General features: G+C 52.0%; 2 protein-coding genes across 2 annotated transcripts in view; both read left to right on the plus strand.

Moving 5' to 3' along the window:
• LOC113840518 (ATPase family AAA domain-containing protein 2) overlaps positions 1–6,299 on the plus strand; it is a 29,520-nt gene extending 23,221 nt beyond the window's left edge. Inside the window, exons 22-27 of the mRNA XM_072030377.1 lie at positions 147–306; positions 663–776; positions 873–1,022; positions 2,091–2,339; positions 3,024–3,157; positions 4,565–6,299. Of these exons, the coding sequence (XP_071886478.1) occupies positions 147–306; positions 663–776; positions 873–1,022; positions 2,091–2,339; positions 3,024–3,157; positions 4,565–4,984 (1,227 nt within the window). The 3' untranslated portion in view covers positions 4,985–6,299. The remainder of the gene's footprint in view (positions 1–146; positions 307–662; positions 777–872; positions 1,023–2,090; positions 2,340–3,023; positions 3,158–4,564) is intronic.
• Positions 6,300–9,629: 3,330 nt separating this feature from the next.
• Positions 9,630–17,481, plus strand: LOC113840692 (maestro heat-like repeat-containing protein family member 7). Its single transcript, XM_072030380.1, has 19 exons — positions 9,630–10,079; positions 10,687–10,757; positions 10,900–11,028; positions 11,170–11,249; positions 11,409–11,532; positions 11,814–11,903; positions 11,992–12,096; positions 12,318–12,495; positions 13,222–13,328; positions 13,557–13,706; positions 13,928–14,082; positions 14,444–14,582; positions 14,848–14,985; positions 15,164–15,340; positions 15,696–15,851; positions 16,193–16,294; positions 16,504–16,606; positions 16,801–16,860; positions 17,270–17,481. The coding sequence occupies exons 1-19, from the start codon at positions 9,665–9,667 to the stop codon at positions 17,395–17,397; spliced, it is 2,607 nt and encodes an 868-aa protein (XP_071886481.1). The 5' UTR covers positions 9,630–9,664; the 3' UTR covers positions 17,398–17,481.
• The last annotated feature ends 1,053 nt before the right edge of the window (positions 17,482–18,534 follow it).

Consider the following 18,534-nt stretch of genomic DNA (forward strand, 5'->3'; position numbering starts at 1 on the left):
AAGCAAACTGGTTAATTTCAGCATCTTCTGATGCATCGCAAATGTTCAGAGTTTTTAGGAAGTCGTTTATTTAAAGTTTTCAGAATAATTTGGTAGACAGTGTGCAAGGTTAAGAAAACCTCTGAATGCTTGTATTTGATCTGCAGGTACCTGACCGTGCCACAAGGATTAAAGAGCCGATGGATCTTTCAACAGTTCTGACTCAAATTGACTCACGCCAGTACCTCACTGCAGGAGACTATCTGAAGGACATCGATCTAATCTGTAACAATGCCTTAGAGTACTACCCGGATCAGAGATCTACAGGTGAGGATGTGCTTTTTAGCCCTAGTTTAAAAAATCGGTCAAACGTATAGATGGATAAATGCTGTGTTCAGACAGTAGACTTCAGATGGATTAGATGATTTTGGACATCCACAGAGAACATCTCTTACCACATTGTAAATATTTTACCATTTTGCTACTTGGGTATGGAATTGTGATATAAATGTTCCCAAGGAACTAGTGCTTTTGTTTTAATTAACTTCTATGTTGTTATGCTGAAAATATTCACTGAGATAAACTTTCGGAACCAACCTATGAAGAAAGCAATTTTTTTCTGTGATCAAAACAGTTTCATTGGTTGGTAGACAACATTCAGTTAAAGTCTGTAAAAATTTCAGATCGTCACAGAGCCTATGTTTTGCAAGACACTGCATATTCAATGGTGAGGAACGAAATAGATACAGAGTTTGGACGACTTTGTGAACAAATTAAAGAATCTCATGAGAAAAGAGGTACGTGCTTTAACGCTAAGGATTTTAAGACTTGTCTCTGCATTTGTAACTGAAAATGCACGACAAAGATCTTTGTTATCTATTCTTTATTGCAAGGTCGCACCTCTCCAGTGTGTGCTCCATGGGACGACTCCAAGTCACCACAGCAGAACCCTGCTACTGAAGACGACAAACCAGATGAAGAGAGTAATGAAAATGAGGAGATGACAGCGGCACCTGTAGATGCCAGTACACCCATTTCTAATGGTAAGTTGCATTTTATTCAGCTGCTCTTGTCATTCATACCTTCTCTGTTCTTGAGGCGCAACAGGTGTCTCTGATGCCTGGCTCTTTATGCCAGAGGTATTTTGTTTTCAAATTTACTTCAAAATGTGAGAGAGAAATCCAGAGGACATTCATTCAATATAGTGATGAATTAAAGTTCAAATAAAGTTGGTTTACAATATAAAAAACAAACAAACAAACAAAAACAACTTTGATGGCCCAATTGACATTTAGCCGCCCCTAAATTGCTAATTCTTGAGGTAAAAAATGTTGTGGATGGCAGTTTCTGAATACTTAACTAGTTTTTAATTATGCAAAATGGCATTTTTACCCCCACTCCACCCCTCCCTTCCCCAAATGCTAAAATCTTAGCTACCTCATACTGTGATTCCCAGTTGAAGGAGGGAAGTCTAACTAGTGAGAGTGGGAATTTTGCCATGGACTCCACCCATATCCTTTTGCAATACTATATGAATACTACGAATGTTGGGCAAAACCACAAAGTTTGTTTTTTCACAAAAGGTTTACCAAATCAGGAAGCGTACGAGGTATAAGTCTTCACGTTTTTTCTCCTTTGAATATTCCCTTAAAATTGTCTCATTAATTAATCTCTTCCAAACATGTATTCAGCTTTTGAAGTCTTCAGCTTGATACCAGACTCGAAGGAGAGCTTATTTCCAGAGGCTTTTATGATGTTCATCTGTATTAGTTCATGTAGTAAGACAGTGACTTTATCAAATAACCTCACGTTGTATTAATACTGCCCATCCAAAGTAAGAATCCTCAGCATTTAAAATCCTGAAAGTGACTGTTTAGTGAATGAAATTCCGTAGCTGTGTGTGTGGTTTGTTTGCTTGTTTTTAATCTTAATAGCAAACTGACCCCATTAACTTTCAACTCTTTTCTCAGCATATGTAGGGATATAGGCAGTGGTAGCTCAGTTTCTTTCTTTTCCTTGTCAGTTGAGTAAGATGAAGATAATGGATTTTGAAGAAAGAATTCTTTTGGTTATGTTTTGGATTATTTTTTTTTTATGCTGTCTCTTTGTAGGTGCGTCAGAAAGAAAGCGCAGAAGGAACAACTGTGCGCGTGCTGCAGCAAAGAGGAGTTCTCAATTCGATAAAGAGAACAGAGTACCAACAGATGACCAAAACGATAGTGATGAAGAAGAGTTTGTGGACAAACATGTTTCTGACATATGTCAAGTTAAACTTAACACTGAAAAGGAAAGTGCTAAGCTTTGTGGATATTCAACACCAAGATGGGGAACTATAACTAATGAAAATCCAAGTTCAAATGGTAAGGGAGAAGTCCATCAGATCCTTTAGCACCCTATTCTTGCTGAGGAGGATTGCACTATTTATTAGCTTCAGCCTTCAATTTCACTCTATTTTTTCTGTTACAGCTCTCAAAAATCATCACACAGTTTATTCCGTAATGATGTTGCTCCTCTAATTGTGCAAGCCAAGCCCACATGTTTCTGTAGGTGCTGGTTTCTTGATTCTAAAGTCTGTTTTTTTCTAATGGTACCTAACTGAAAGCCAGCAGTCACTGACACTCTTTTATTGTACGAGGTGCTTTCCAATAACGAGCAGCTTAGGTGAAAAAGCAGCACTTCAAGATGCGTGGATCCAGAGTAACATGTGGAATAGGAGACTTAAGCCCTAATGTTGTACTCTAAGATGTGTTCCCTAACCTGAATTGGCAACATGACTATTTTTTTCCACTATTAACCTTTTCGTTAGTGCTTTTTGTTTGTTTGTGGGTATTTTTGTGTGCTTTTTTTTGTCTTAGTTTCTAATTTTTATGGAGCAGTGGCTTTAGCTGGAAAGAAGGGAGAAGCCAAGTATTTCTCAGTGCAGACGATAACAATTCTGTCTCTGTATTTGTAGAGAGAGACTGTTTTGCAGGTACAGGATACTTCACTGAGACTGTATTCTAGATAAACAGAAAACCTGACTGAAGAAATTTGTGTCCTTCCAGATTCCTGGGCATTTCAAGCAGTGACTCCTGAACGTTCTTGGGAAGAAGACCAGCAACAGATAAGTGATGAGAACCCTGTACAAGTTCCTACAGAGACAGACTACATAGTTATCGTGGATCGCTATGAGCTCAAAGTATGTCTAATTTCAGCTTTTTTTTTGATGCTCAAATAGGACATATTCCTGCGACATGTAAAATTGCAAATTAAGCCCATTGTTAACCAATGCCAATTAAAACAATTAATTGGAAGGACATATAGATAGTGAAATAATTCAGCCTGTAATGCACTGTGACTGTTTAGTTTCCATACTTCGTGTAGATTTCTGTAGGCTACCATTTGCTTCTGGTCATCTGTAGTTTAGGAGATAGATTCTTTGCCTAATTTTTAAGATAAAAGGCCTTGCTGAATTTTAAAATACCACATTGACAACCTGCTAGTACTATTATGCATATCATTTAATGATTTGTAATTTTAATGATGGGTTTGAGGGCTTTTATTTGGGGATTTTTTTTTCATGCTTTGATGTATTAAGAACCTGAAAAGGATCCTTATTTCTTGCAGTGATGATTTTAAACCTGAAGTTAGCAGGTTGACGTAAACTAGCTAGCCATGGAGAAGTGACTACTTTTCTGAAATTCCTTGAAAGTGCAGTATTAGAAGTTCTTATATTGTGTGTGTGTGTGTGTATATATATATATACATGAAGGAGGCAGAGTTTGCTGATAAGATGATAAGCAGCATTATTTCCAGGGGGCAGTAGTATTTCCATTTGGTATGGCTGCTCCCTAAAGCTACGTACTCGCAGGCTCACACAGCTAATGGACAGCTGTGGCAGTGGAAGAAGGTGCTGCCACTAGCTTGTCACTGTTGCTGTGCCAGAGATTATCATCTCTGCATCTTTGGTAATAGAAATGACTGTGTGAGAGAGAGGTGATTGCTACAAGCAGTCACTTTGCTATTTACCCACCCCTGAATTTAAAGGTAGGACTGAGCAAACTAATCCACCTTTGCTCTGGGCGTTTGAGCAACCTGTTCTGCCAGCAGAGTTGTAGGCATGGCACACGTGGGTAAAGGTAATCACCTAAGGGTGCTTCCTTTTCCAGCTGGCACAGCTGTATCTACAAGATCTGCAGCCTTTTTACAGTGCCCCGCGCTGCTGCAACGCTTCTCTAATGAAATGCAACAGTGGCTTCGCTGTGGCAGCAGCTGTCCTACAAAGAGGATCGTGTCATTCCCTGCTGCTTTGGGAGCAGTCGACTTGCAATTGCAACCGTTGATGTGATTGATTAGTAGTAAAAGATTGTCCGAAATTTCAGCCTTTCCTTTCTCTGAAATATGAAAAATTAACTCATATTTTCCCTGCTGAAATCTCATGGGATATTTAATCTGTTCTCTGAAGTGTCACATTTTATTTAATAGCGTAAGAAAAAGTAGGCTGTCACTTGTATTGTTACTGTTCAACCTCTGAAAACATATAGAGCGTATTCAAAGGATCTTATACTATTCTAAAGTTGTTGTTTTGCTCCATTGTTGTCTTCAGAAACTGTTATGCTTTGTCACTGAGATAACGAAGGGATTTGACATTTATCACCTGGAAAAAGTATATGGCGTCATTAATCAGTGTATTTACAACCATAGAGAAGACTACGACAAAACCGATTTGGTGGAGGTAACTTTTGTTTTGAATTCTAGCACTTTCTGTCACTGTTACACAGTATTTGTGTGTTCTGGGATATCGTGGTTGTTTAGCATTGCTCTTTACTGCTTAGGTGTCTGTGCACAGACAACAACAACAGTACGACTTCTCCCTTTCAGTCTGGAAGACGTTTATCCATCTTGCAAAACCATTGTTATATTTGGCATAATTGTTGGCAGTTTCTGCAGGAAAAAGCTTGAACTTGAAGACAACGGGTCCACCCACACAGCCCTTTCAAAGCAGTTAACTTTAGTCTGTCAGTAGTTTTCCTTGAAGAACCATTTTGGGAGTGGGAGGACTACGAAGGGAAGGTGCTTTTCTAAGTCTTTCACTCGCTCTCTCTCCCTCTACAGCCAGTCATACACGGTGATAGCAGTCGTTCATCCCTGGAGAGAAATTTAAGTATATAACAAGAGTTTGAGACTTCTCTCTAGTCACACTCTAATCTCTTTTTAACTAATGCGCTTGAGCATCTGTAATTGGGGAGATTTCTGCCTGTGCCAGTTCTACACTGAGTCAAATTCTCTGGTCTCTTCCTGTAAAAGATGATTTCTGAGTTGTCCGAACTCCTCCAAAATCTGCGTGAGGCGTCCATAGTCCAAGTCAGGTGTTCCCAGTATACGCTGGATATTCACTCTTCACATTGAAGATCCTTGAACCCATTTATCTTAGAGTTGCTTGTGCTTGAGAACAGATAAAATGTGTTGTGCCGATCAGTCTGCCTTAAAAAGAGAGTGCCTCTTTTTTTTAGGCACTGGTCATCTCAATCTCTTTTTCCACATCTGATAAAGAGTTAGAACGGACACTCTGTTCTGCCTGTGAGAGGATTATTTAGATTCAGGGAGGCCGCTCCTGAAAAAAAAAATGAGATCTTTTAGCTCGAGAAGGGGTTTATTTCTAATCTCATGGCCTGTGAACTTTTGTAACTTAACATTTAATTTAAGTATTAAAAGTTAAGTAGCCTTCTTGGTTTTCTATTTCTTCCTTTAGCATAGGCAAACAAATCTCTCCTATTCAGAGTGCACTGTACAAGTTAGTCAGGAGCGTGCTCTACTGTATGGAGAGAGAGAGAACTTAAGGAGTAATTATTCAAAGTCCAGAAATTAACTTGAGCTTGTTGTGGCTTCTCAGGAACTGTTTCTTCTTTCTAATTGTTGTGAAACCACTGCTGAGAGAGATCCATATAGTTGATATCCTCCTCTCTATTTTGGATGTATAAGGATGCCTCTGAAGCTAGAAGGGGTAATAGGCCGTTGTGATGGTGGTAGCACACTGTTTGCTAACTATTACTAACCATGTATTACAAATTATTTATTTTTATAGTAATAGAAAGTGTTCTTAAGCTTTCATTTGTGCTGACTGCTATTTTGTCTTTTTTTTTCTTACTAGGAAATTAAGAAAGAAATCTCAGCCTTCTGGTCCGACAAGTAGTCTTCAACATACTTAATTTTTACTCTCCATAGTCTTTTGTTGCACACTGTTCGGTTATTTGTAAACAACTTAGTAAATAGTATCTCATATAGGTATATAAAATTTCATATATAGGTCTTTTAAGATATTTTAAATAAATTTGTTTATTTGATCTTTCTTAAACATATTTAAGTACTTTTATTTCATATTTCTGTTCTATATATGTAGCTATCTATTTATTATCATATATATATATATATATATCTATATATATATATATAGGATAATAGAGAAGTGAGAAACAAAGGAAAGAAACCAAAAGCACCTTCCCCCCTATCCACCCTCTTCCACCTCCTCCCGCCGAGCGGCGCAGGGGAACAGGGGAACGGGGGTTATGGTCAGTCTACAGTGCTTCTTCTCTGCCACTCCTTGGTCACTCTCGTCCCCTGTGCTGTGGGGTCCCACCCACGGGATGCAGTCCTTGCTGAACTGATCCGGCGTGGACTTCCCACAGGCAGCAGCTCTTCCAGAACTGCTCCAGATATGGGTCTGTAGCACGGGGTCCCTGAGCACCCCCAGACCCCTCTGAGCCCCCCCAGAGCCCTCCTTAGGGCTCTCCCCTGCACCCCCACATCCCTTGGGAGCCCTTTGACCACCCCTGAAGCCCTCTGAGTACCCCCAAACCCCTCCGAGCATCCCCAGAGCCCCCTAAGCGCCCCCGTAGCCCTCCTCAGGGCTCCCACCGTTACCCGCCAGCCCCTCAGGAGACCCCTGAGCATCTCCAGACCCCTCCCAGCACCCCTGGAGCCCTCTGAGCACCTCAGGAGCCCCCTAAACCCCCACAGCCCCCCCTCAGGGCTCCCCCCGTTACCCCCCCTGTTCCTCAGGAGCCCTCTGAGCGACCCCAGATCCCTCCGAGCACCCCCAGACCCTGTCCAAGCCCCCGGAGACCGCCTCAGGGCTCCCCCCATTACCCCCCCACCCCTCAGGAGACCCCTGAGCACCCCCAGACCCCCCCTCGCCCCCTCCCGGCCCCTCAGGAGCCCTGTGAGCACCCCCAGACCCCTCAGAGCACTCCCGGACGCCACCCCCTCGGCCCCCCCACGCCCCTCGGAGCCTGGCCCCGACCCAATCTCCCTCCCGAGCCCCTCCCCCCCCCCCCAGGTGACTCCCACCTGGCAGCCACACAGCCCGGCCAGCACCGAGGTGTCACTTGCGCCAAGGGGGACACAGAGGGGACGGCACTGCCACCGGGCCCCGAAAAACCCGGGGACAGAACAATAATGGATGATGCTCAGAGGTCCTTACAGGGAAAGTGAGCTTTCTAGAAACATCTTTTACCCTGATCTCCTGGGAGGCAGCAGACTTCTCCATGGGTTGGGTCAGGTTGGCGTATGCGGCCCTCTGTTCTGCTCAGAAGGGAGTCACTTATGACAGTAACCCTTCTCTTTTTCTTGATGGAGGTGGTCGTGATACTGGGGAAGGCTGACTTGCCCTAGAAAACCCCTCCAACCTGGATGGACCTTCATGCACATCATCATTTGTGTGTCCATTAGTTCCAGAGTCTGTTGTTTCAGGGCACCTGAAAGGAAGGTGAGGTAGGCAAGGAAGGGTTCGCCTGCTGCTCCGAGCAGATCTAAACTTCCATCCCTTCGTCACTGAGATGCACTCCTTCTGCCTGATGGCCAGAGGGTAGGGGATCCTCCATTTCCTCTGCTGTGTCTGCCTGACGCATCTGTCCCAGGGCTGGCAGAGTACAGTTCAACCTTCTCCGACTCCCTGGTGCTCCTCAGCCTGCCCACCTCCTCCCAAAGCTCTGCCAGGAGGCTGAGCAGTTCTTCTACCTGGGCGCACCTACCACAGGTGGACTCACAGGATGGGATGTCAGGAAGAGTTTCTTCATGGAAAGGGTGGAACCGGCTGCCCAGGGCACTGGTGGAGTCCCCAGGCCTGGAGCTATTAAAGAAATGCGTGGACTTGGCGCTAAGGGCCGTGGTTTTGTGGTGGGCCTGGTGGTGTTAGCTGACGCTTGGACTTGAGCTGAAGGCCCTTTTCCAAGCGCAAGGGTTCTGTGACTCTTTCACTGGTTGAGTAGGCACCATGCAGTCACCGGGCCCAGGGAAAAGACGTCCTTGGTGGCCTCCAAGTTAGCTCAGCGTCATGGCACCAAGTCACTTTGAAGGAGCTGCTGGAATAACGAGACAACAACCTAGTTCTATTAAAATATATATTGCTCTTTTGAGGACTGCTGCGGGGCTAGCAGCACCACAGCAGTGGAAATCTCCGTCCTGACATTGCGTTATGCCTTGAAGTCAGGATCAGGGTGGTTTGAACTGCCAGGGAACGGACCATGGGTTCCGGGTCGTTCTCTGAAGGCTGGAGGGCTGCAAAAGAAAGAAGAGCAGAGATGAAAACCCACTCCTTGCAGAGATCCCCAGGCATCCCCTGCAGAGCATGCCAGCCCCACTCGACTCTTCCCCAGGCCAGGAGGAGCAGGAGGGACAAAGGAATCCGTTGAAAGCTGCTGCTCAGCAATGTCCCAAATGCAGCCCCCAGTCCTTCCCCACCTGCGCACCACAGGTCAAGTGGGGCACCTTCACAAGCTGGTTCCCTCACCACCTGCCTCCATCCCTTGGGAGGATTCACACACTCCAGGAATCTCCTGGACTCTTTCCTCTCGCTATTGTGCTTCCCCATGAGAGCAAGGGCTAGCAATCGTGACCCTGCTCCTAGCTGCTTGTAGGCTGTCTCATCTCCCTCTTCGTCCAGGTTGCGTGCTCTACAACAGGCTCCCACCTTCTGTCAGCCTTACTGCCCTTTCCCCTGACTCTTCCTCAGGGACACTCAACCCTTTCAGCGGCACTGCCCAGCTCCAGGCTGGGAGGCCATTCCCTGACACCACGGGCTACCCAGTCTCCTCTCCCTCGTTCCTATGGTTGCATTGCTCCTCCGCCCTGAAGCATTTCCCTGGAGCAGGGCAAGGCACGGGGGCCTCTGCCGCTGTCCCCCCAGCCCTAGCACACCCCCCACTGCCCTCACTCACCGCTGAGGATTTCATCCAGCTTCTCCTCGCTCTGGTCCTTGCAGTAGCGTGCAGCAAGACCTAGACACAGAGAATCTTATCAGAGGCCCGCTCCCCAGCAGCTGCCTGGGGGGCATGCCTTCCTCCTCATCCCATTCAGAAGGATCCTCTGGAGTGGAAGACTTCTCAAAGAGAAAATAGCGGCTCCTCTGGGCGGGCGGTTGCGGCATTGTGGGACGTGGGCTATGCTCGGGGACTCCTCGAAGGCCCTGTGCTCCTGCCCTGTCCGTCACTGCCGTGCACCAACACTGAGCGTCCGAGCCATGGCTGTGCTCTTATAAGGTGGAGCCCTGGGGTGTCACGAAGTGACGTCACAATGGGTGCCCACCCAGCCCAGGCACGTGCCACAGTGGCACCCATTGTGACGTCACTTGGTGACACGCCAGGGCTCCGCCTTATAAGAGCGCAGCCGTGGCTCGGACCCTCAGTGTCGGTGCACGGCAGCGACGGATATGGAAGGAGCACAGGAGCCTCAAGGAGACCCTGAGCGCAGTCCAAGTCCCACAATGCCGCAACCACCCACCCAGACGAGCCGCCCTTTTAACCTTGCGAGCTCTCCCACTTCAGAGGCTGCTTCTGAATGGGATGAGGAGGGAGGCATGCCCCCCAGGCAGCCCAGGCTGGCCTGGCAGGAGACCTGGTCTTCTAGGGGCAGCAACCAGCCAGCAGAGGACAGCTTGCTGGCAGAGGACAAAACCCCAGTCAAGGCCATTTTGCCGGTAGAGGACAGCAGCCTGGCAGAGGCCATTTCTCAGGAAGTGGGCAGCAGCCCGGCACAGGACAGGAGACCGGTAGAGGACAGCTTAGTGGTTGAGGACAGCGGTTCGACACAGGATAGCAAGAAGAAGTCGCAGCTGCTGGATTCCAGTGAGTCTTAGGGATGGGGTGGGGAGGGTTGGGGACACAGAGACCGCAGCTTGACTCCAGGACTCCTTTCCTGGGTAAAGTGGCGCTTGGGCTGACGGGACTGAGCTTCCTCCGCAGCACCACAGAATCCCAGGACGCTCTGGGCTGGGGGGGACCTCGGCGATCACAATGCTTCCCCCCAGCCCATGCTGCCCAAAGCCCACCCAGCCTGGCCGTGGGCAGTGCCAGGGAGGGGGCACCGCAGCCTGCGCCAAGGCCTCACTGCCCTGGGCGTGAAGGAGAGAAATCCCTGCCTGGCCAAAAGAAACCTGCCCTCTTTGAGGTTAAAGCTGTCACCCCTTGTCCTGTCACTGCAGTCCATGATGAAGATCCCCCTCCAGCTTTCCTGGAAGCCCCTTTGGGCACGGGGAGGCTGCAGCGAGGTCCCCCCGCAGCCTTCTCCAGGCTCCACAAGCCCAGCTCCCTCAGCCTCTCTTCCCAGCGGAGCTGCTGCAGCCTCTGGGCATTCCCGCGGCCTCCCCACGTCCTTCTGGGGCTGGGGCCCTTCCTCTCCTCACCCCTGCATTCAGCCCCTCTCTGCAGCACTCTTTGCTTTCGTCCTTTCCAGGTAATATATGGAAACTGCGCAGAAACTCGGCTGTGCAATCTATCAGGGCATATGTCAGACGGAAAGAAAAGGTAATGGCAGCTACTTGCATCGCAGCAGTGCTCCTGGAGCTGCCCTCCAGGGGTCCCACACAGCCCCAGACCCCTCAAGGCTTTGGTCCTGATGGCCGTGGGTGTCCCCCTAATGCTCTGTTGGTGTCTTTGTGGCTGCCAGGGCAACGAGGAGCAGAAGATAGTTTTCCTCATCGAAATCTGCGATCTGTGCAGATGTGTCACCGAGAAGGGTGTGCCGATGAACTTGCATGGCTTCTGCAGCAAACATAAGCTGGTGGAGCACATCATGGTGAGAGGATGTGCAGCGGGTTGGGGAAGGGGCAAGGCCCCCCGGCACCAGCCCCCTGGGAGGCGAGGGCTGGGGCAGCGCTGGCTCTGCTGCTGCTGGGTGCCGGCGGCTCCAAGGTCTCATCCTGCTTGTGCTCTGCAGGCGCTGATGGAAAAGGAGCCCGTGGACAGCTTGCGCACAGAATTCTGGCAGATCGCCATGGAGACTGTCGCCCTCCTCAGGTGCGTGCCCAGCCCCTGGTGGCAATGTCCTGGTGGCCCTGAAGCTGGCAGGGAGGCTGCCCGTCCCTCCCAGGGATGCCTGGCCAAGGGAGGTCCGTGTCCTCCTTCATAAGCCTCGAGGCACTGCATCCAACAGGCTCCTCTCTCTCTCTCCTTCAGCAACACCGTACCAACAGCACTGCATGGCAAAAGGGAGAGTCTCCTGAACGTGTGCTGCAAGAGCGTCTTCTTTCTGCCTCCGGAGTCGGACATGCCAGAGACAGAAAGAGCGCTCTACGCCAAGGTATGTGCTGGGTGAGGTACCGGCACCCCCAGTCCTGCTGAGCTGCTGCCTTGCTTCCCCGTGCTGACACAACCAGAGACCAGTGCAGGGCCGGGGCCCAGATTTGCTTTCCCAGCCTCACCCTTTCCCCTTCCCGGGCATGATCCCGTGCTGTAGGATGTCTGCACGCAGCGGCTTTTTAGCCCCAAAGCCACCCCTGAACTCCAGAGGGGCTCAGAGCCAGCTCCTGAGGGTGAGGAGGGCCACAGAAATAATTCGATGCTCTTCTGTCCTCCCTGCAGACTATGGATGCCTTGGACACCATGCTGGAGGGCTTCGTACTCAGCTGTCCCATCACCAGTTTCAACACAGAGATGCAGAATATGTTGAAGGTTTGGCATTTGCAAAGAATTTCCAAAGAATCCTCTCAGGTCACATTTGCAGACCACTGTCAACCCCCAGCAACTTCTCTCCTCGCAGGTGATGCTGGACTTTGCTGGCTCCAAAAACTCAACTGTGCGCGAGAGAGCTGTGAGGAGGATTGAGAGGCTGATTACTTTCATCCGCTGGTATTTGGTGACCAAGGTAAGGCACACGGAACCCTCCACCCTTTCCTGCATCCCAGAGCATCCTGCCATGCAAGGGTGCCTGTGAGGCAAGCCTCGATGTACGTGAGGGCCTCAGCACTGTGAATCGAGGGTCTTTGTCCCTCCTTCACCCCTGCTCTTCCCTCCCCAGGCCCTGCTATCTCAGGGGCTGGCTCTGCCTCCACTAAGCCCTTTGTCTCTCCTCCCTTTTTCATACAGATCTTAGAGAACTTTGAAATCTATAGCGAAGATGAGCCCAAAGATTTCAACCTGTGCATCCCCATCCTGGGCAAGCTGCTGGGCCACCTCTTGCTTTTCAGCAGTGGCGATGATTCCATGGGACACGCAGCTTTGAAAAGTCTTTTTCACATGTACACAGTCGTCACAGAAGGAAGAGGTAAGAAGGTGTGGTGGGCAATGTCCATCTGCACACAGACATCTGCTGGTTTGTCTGCCTGTTCTCCCCGAGTATTGTGAAGGATTGTTTTTGTGCTTGGTGGAGGCTGCCCACAGAATTCTGCCAGGTTCCCTGACCTCCTCTGCTCCTCACAGCAGCTTCCCGCAGCATTCTGGCTATCGTTTTCCGCAGAAGCTAGACACTCACCTGATGTCCAGGAGCAGTTCTCTGCTGCTGTCCTTCCCAACCCTCCCCAGATCACCTACCACACTATTTTGTGGTCTCCCCCAGTCTAAGCCATCAATCGATGAGCACTTCCCAAACCACATCTTCCCTGAGGAGTGAACAGCAGAGCCAGCCGTGCATCACCAGGGATGGTGACGCCCTCCAGAATGCTCCCTGACTGTTTGCTCCCTGCCGTCTTAAAGGCAGGTGTCAGGGGGCTTCCTGCACGTCCTGACCCCGAGCAGAAGGGGGTCTGTGACACGCTGCTACCCCCACAGCACCCAACGCCATTGCTTCTCCTCCTTCTGCATCATCCCTGAGGTCCCTCTTGCTCCCAGCACTCCTCACCTTGTGCTTTACATCCCTGCCCATCACTCTCCTCGCCATGGGTCTGAGCCTCCCTCCTCAACCATTCCTAGTGAAAGTGCTTTTCAATATTTGGCAAGCTTGTTGGCAAAGATGCTCTTCCCTACTGACTCTTTGGTGTTGCCCCCTGTTTAGAATGCATATTGAGAGAGGACATGGAAAAGTATGCAAAGAGACACCAGAGTTTGGAGGATACAACATTTCTATTTTCTATAACATCAACTCCCTGTGAAATTGCCAAGGTAATGAGCTCTGGCCTTGCTGGGGATCTTGTCCGCAGCATCAGCAGGCATCTCGTGTAGGCAAAGGGGTCCAGAACCGGTGGGGCTGGCACGGCCTCACTCGCCCTGGTGAGAGGGTTCCTCTTGTTCCCCGAGGGCCCTCTCTCCAGAGCTGCCCTTGCTGCTCAGCTAAGCAGCACCCTTGGGACACTCAGTGAGGCATGTCTTCCCTCCTCCTTCTTCCCACAGGGGTTTGGAGGACATCTCTTCCCTGCTGAGAGGCTGGACATCATCCTCACAGCCCTTGAAGCTTTACAAGACTCCAGCATCCATGACAAGCAGGGGGCCTTCAGCGTGCTGGACGCAGCCTTGGAGGACGCTGGCTACTGGCTGACAGATGTAAGTGGCCTGTGGCCATGGCCCTGCCCTTGAGCTCTTCCAGGCGTTGTTCCTCTCTCCTTCCCTGCCTCCCTCCCCGCCTCCCTCGCACATCGGGGTCTCTTGGGCTCCAGAAGCCACCTGAAGCCAGCAGAGAGCAATGGAAGGGGCCAAAGTTTGAGTGGCAGCTGTGGCAATGGCTGCGGTCTGCTGGCAACACCATTCCCACTTTGTCCCCCAAGGTGCCAACGATCATGGAGTGCATCAGGAAAAACCTGGGCAGCATCCACACAGCATCGGCGTGGCAGTGCCTGGACTCCCTGCTTCTCCAGCTGACCAACGTGATGCCCAGGAGTGAAGTCAAGAACCTGCTGCAGTTCTCTCGGCCACGTGGCAGGTCCTGGCCTTAACATCCTTGAGGGCTTGTTCCGCGTCGGGAGATGCACCTGGAGACTCTCTGCTTGCCACACCAATGGCAAAGGGCAGGACATCCCCAAGGAGCACAGCCCTCCTTCCCACCAATGTGTTCCAGCCCTACTGGGCCAGCCAGGGCTGCAGCAGCCCAGCTGTCCAAGGCAGCCCAGAGTCCCCCTGCCCCCAGGGAACACCAGCTCAGCCCCCTCCTGCCTGCCCAGGCTGGGCCCTCAGTGCTCCCCAAGTCACAGGGGCTGCAGGACAGCCTGGGTCCTCTGGGGCTGGCCCAGTTTGTGGCCCTGCGGCTGAGGCAGCCTCACTGACAGAGTATTCTGGGCTTGCAGCACTGACCTGGGCATGTGGGAGGTGATCCTGGCCATGCCGCAGACCTTGGAGAAGGTTTTAAACATCATGATGGAAGACTTGCCGCTGTGCAACTGGTGCACCGCAGTCACCGAAGACACCTGCATCTGTCGCTTGGCTGTGAGTTCCCAGATGAAACCTTGCTCCCAGCAGGGCTACGTGTGCCCCTTCAGGCACACAGGCACAGCCCTGTGCCCGTCTACCCCCAAACTGCCAGCTCCCGCAGGACGTACGGACACATGGTCCCTGGGGCCGGCAAGCCCCCGTAGCTCCCCGCGCCTGGTGCCTCTTTGGTGCCAGCTGGCGCTGCCCCATCCCTGCCCAAAGGTGGGAGAAGAAGAGGCTGCAGGGGGCCCTGCCAGGCTCTCACTGCTCTTTCTTGCAGATGCTGGCCCAGAATCACATTTCTGAGGAGGACTTTGGTAACCCAGTGCACCTCCAGAGCTACCTGAAGCACCCAAGCCCAGAGATGCGCTTTTTGGTTCTGAAAGGGCTCTGCACCGTGTCAGAGAGCCCTGAGAAGGTGAGCGGGCCATCGTCATGCAAAGCCATGTTGGCAGCCTGGGGCTTTGCTCTTCTGCCCTCCCGTCCCTCCCCGCTGCCAGGAAGCAAGGCAGGAGGCTGGTGCTCAGGAACCAGAGCCCTTTGCCCAGGGTGGTCTCTCACTGCCTCACGGAAGGGAAATGGTGTCTTTCCTACAGGCAAGGAAAATTCAGGTCTTGCTGCCAGACATTGTGGAGGCTCTGCAGGACACCAACACAGACATGCTGATGAAGGCCCTGCCTGTGCTGAGAAACGTGATGGCTCATGTGGAGAGGTGGAAGGCCAGTGGCCCGGCTCTGCAGCTGGCTGAGAAGCTCCTGCCACTCTTTGACCACGTAAGTGTGCTGCGGGAGCCCGAGCCCTCAGCTGGGCCCCCTGTAACGAGGGCTGCCCTTCAACCCGGCCCTGTGGGCAGCACTCAGGCAGGGCCTTCCCAGTCTCCTCGTCAGCCCAGGCGCTGGGGAGCTCTACTTGGGCATGGCTGGTGCGGCTGGTGGCGAAAGTGGGTGGCTGGCGGGCAGCCTGCGATGGCAACCGATTGCGTTGCCCTTCACGGGCACCAGGCCTTGCAGCTGCCCCTGAGCAGCTCCTTTGGGAAGGATCCAGAGCTGAAGCATCTCACAGTGCTTGGAGATCCCTTCACATCAGTCAAGCTGATGCTGAAATTCCTCCTGTCCTCCTCCCTGCCAGGAGTCCAGCCAGGTGCGGGAGCACTCCATCTGCCTCTTCCAAGCTGTGGTGAAGGCTGTGCTGCGGCAAAGGAAGAAGGAAATTAAGAGGACAGTGCACAGGAGCCTTCTCCCACTCTACTTTCACATGAGAGACCAGAGTGAGAGCGTAGCAAAGGTACAGATCTCAGAGCTGAGCAGTTAGGTGGGCAAGGGTGTGCTGATGCCACAGGGTTGCTCTGGGGGATCACAGAATTTCTAGGTTGGAAGAGACCTCAAGATCATCGAGTCCAGCCTCTGATGTCTGGCTGTGATCTCTGGGATCTCTCTCATTGTGAGCTGCCTCCGATGGTGGCTGTCCCGTGGCCTTGCCTTGGCCACTGAACCCAGTGCACGCTGCTCCCCACCACAGCCTCCCATAACACGCTGGGAAAGGCTCGCAGCCCTGCCAAGAGGAGGGGACAGAGGGTCTCCTTCCCAAGGCTGTGCTGCTACCTCCCAACCTCTGCTGCTCCGCAGGCCTCTGGGGAAGCTCTCGCCGTGGCTGCAAAGTTTCTGCGACGCAAAGAGCTCAAGCGCTTGGCCAAGACAGAACAGACGTGGAACATCAGGGAGTGCTTGGTAAGGACCCATCTTGGTTTGCCCCAGCTGGGCAAACGTGCCCGGCCAGAGCCCGCTGCCTGCAGCCGCATCCTCGCTCCCTTCCTGCCAGCACAGAGCCCCAGGGGGCTGTTCTGCAGGCCCCTCTGCCCTCCCTGCCCCCAGGATGCTGGAGGAGACCCTGGAGAGGGTGTGCAAGCCCCGTGACCCTGCGTTCTCTCTCTCTCCAGCTGCAGCAGGACAGAGGCAGAGTAGAAGAATACCTGCAGCAGAGCCAGCCCTACCTGCAGGCCACTCAGACCAACTTGCGACTTGAGGCCGTCAGATTCATTGGTGAGCCCAGCCCCTGAGTCCCTCTTGGGGCAGCCTTTGGCAGCCCCAGGCACAGCCCTGTTGCCCCCAGAGCCCCCCGACTGGGCCCTTGCTCCAGGGTGCAGGAGGGGGCACAGCCTGGCTGGCCAGGCCAGGGGCTGCACTGCTGGGAGCGTGCTGGGGAGCGGGGCTCTGATAAGATTCTCTGTGTCTAGGTCTTGCTGCACGCTACTGCAAGGACCAGAGCGAGGAGAAGCTGGATGAAATCCTCAGCGGTGAGTGAGGGCAGTGGGGGGTGTGCTAGGGCTGGGGGGACAGCGGCAGAGGCCCCCGTGCCTTGCCCTGCTCCAGGGAAATGCTTCAGGGCGGAGGAGCAATGCAGCCATAGGAACGAGGGAGAGGAGACTGGGTAGCCCGTGGTGTCAGGGAATGGCCTCCCAGCCTGGAGCTGGGCAGTGCCGCTGAAAGGGTTGAGTGTCCCTGAGGAAGAGTCAGGGGAAAGGGCAGTAAGGCTGACAGAAGGTGGGAGCCTGTTGTAGAGCACGCAACCTGGACGAAGAGGGAGATGAAACTGCCTCTTCCTGGCCTGGGGAAGAGTCGAGTGGGGCTGGCATGGTCTGCAGGGGATGCCTGGGGATCTCTGCAAGGAGTGGGTTTTCATCTCTGCTCTTCTTTCTTTTGCAGCCCTCCAGCCTTTATGTAACGACCCGAATCCCACGGTCCGTTACACGACAGTTCAAACCACCAAGATCCTGACGTCAAGGCGTTACAGAATGTCAGAACTGCTATCTCGACTGCTGTGCTGCTGTTAGCCCCGCAGCAGTCCCCAAAACCCTTTTGTAAATATTACTATAAATCTTTAAATATTACCCATTTTATAAGTATGACTAAATTCAGATCGAGTTGAGACTTCATTTGTAACAAGCCTAACGTTCAGCTCTCCAGGAGTAGACCCAATCTTCCAAGTTCCTGTTATGGGTCCCTTTTCTCCTGACCCATCCTGGAACCTTCAAAGAATTTCTGAATCCCTGGAACCCTCTAAAAGCTTCCGAATCCCTGGCTGTGCCTGTATCTAGAGGTGTCTAGCAAGTGGTTAACCCACCCAGTGCCTCCCAATATTGCTTAGAGGCCCCAGCACCCTCCCAGTGCCCCCCAGTGTTGCCCAGAGCTCCCCAGCACCCTCCCAGTGCCCCCCAGTAATGCCTATGGACCTTCAGCACTCTCCCAGTGCCCCCCCAGTATTGCCCAGAGCGCCCCAGCACCCTCCCAGTGCCCCCGAGTAATGCCTATGGACCTTCAGTACTCTCCCTGTGCCCCCCCAGTATTGCTCAGAGCCCCCCAGCACCCTCCCAGTGCCCCCCAGTGCTGTCTTCAGCCCCCTCAATTCTGTTCCAGTGTGCCCCAGTAATGCCTGGAGACCCCCCCAATTCCCTCCCAGTGACCCTAGTGCTGTCCTGAGTGTCCCCAGTTCCCTCCCAATGCGTCCCAGTGTTGCTTAGAGCCCACCAGCACCCTCCCAGTGCCCCCCCCCCAGTAATGCCTGCGGATCTTCAGCTCTCTTCCAGCGCCCCCCAGTGTCGCTCAGAGCTTCCCAGCACTCTCCCAGTGCCCTTCAGTAATGCCCAGAGACCTCCTGTAGGCATTACTGGTGGGCACTGGGAGAACACTGAGGGGCTCTAGACAGCAATGTGGGGCACTGGGGTGTTATTGAGGGGCTCTGTGCAGTACTGGGGGGCACTGGGAGAGTACTGGGGGCTCTAGCTACTTCTAGGTGGGTACTGGTGGCTCAGGGGAGCACTGGGAGGGTACTGGGTGGTCTCCAGGCAGTGCTGGGAGGCACTGGGAAGGAATTGGTATGCTCTGGGCATCACTTGGGGATGCTGGGAGGGTACTGGGATGCACTAGATGCGTACACTGGGGACTCTGGGGAGCACTGGGAGGAACTGTGA

The sequence above is a fragment of the Anas platyrhynchos genome, chromosome 32 (genome assembly GCF_047663525.1).
Source record: "Anas platyrhynchos isolate ZD024472 breed Pekin duck chromosome 32, IASCAAS_PekinDuck_T2T, whole genome shotgun sequence".
Taxonomy (NCBI): Eukaryota; Metazoa; Chordata; class Aves; order Anseriformes; family Anatidae; genus Anas; species Anas platyrhynchos.

Coding starts and splice junctions, on each gene's coding strand:
- LOC113840692 (XM_072030380.1), top strand. CDS start 9,665: ATGGAAGGAGCACAGGAGCCTCAAGGAGACCCTGAGCGCAGTCCAAGT. Junction 10,080..10,686: donor GTCGCAGCTGCTGGATTCCA/GTGAGTCTTAGG, acceptor CGTCCTTTCCAG/GTAATATATGGAAACTGCGC. Junction 14,583..14,847: donor CCTGCATCTGTCGCTTGGCT/GTGAGTTCCCAG, acceptor TCTTTCTTGCAG/ATGCTGGCCCAGAATCACAT.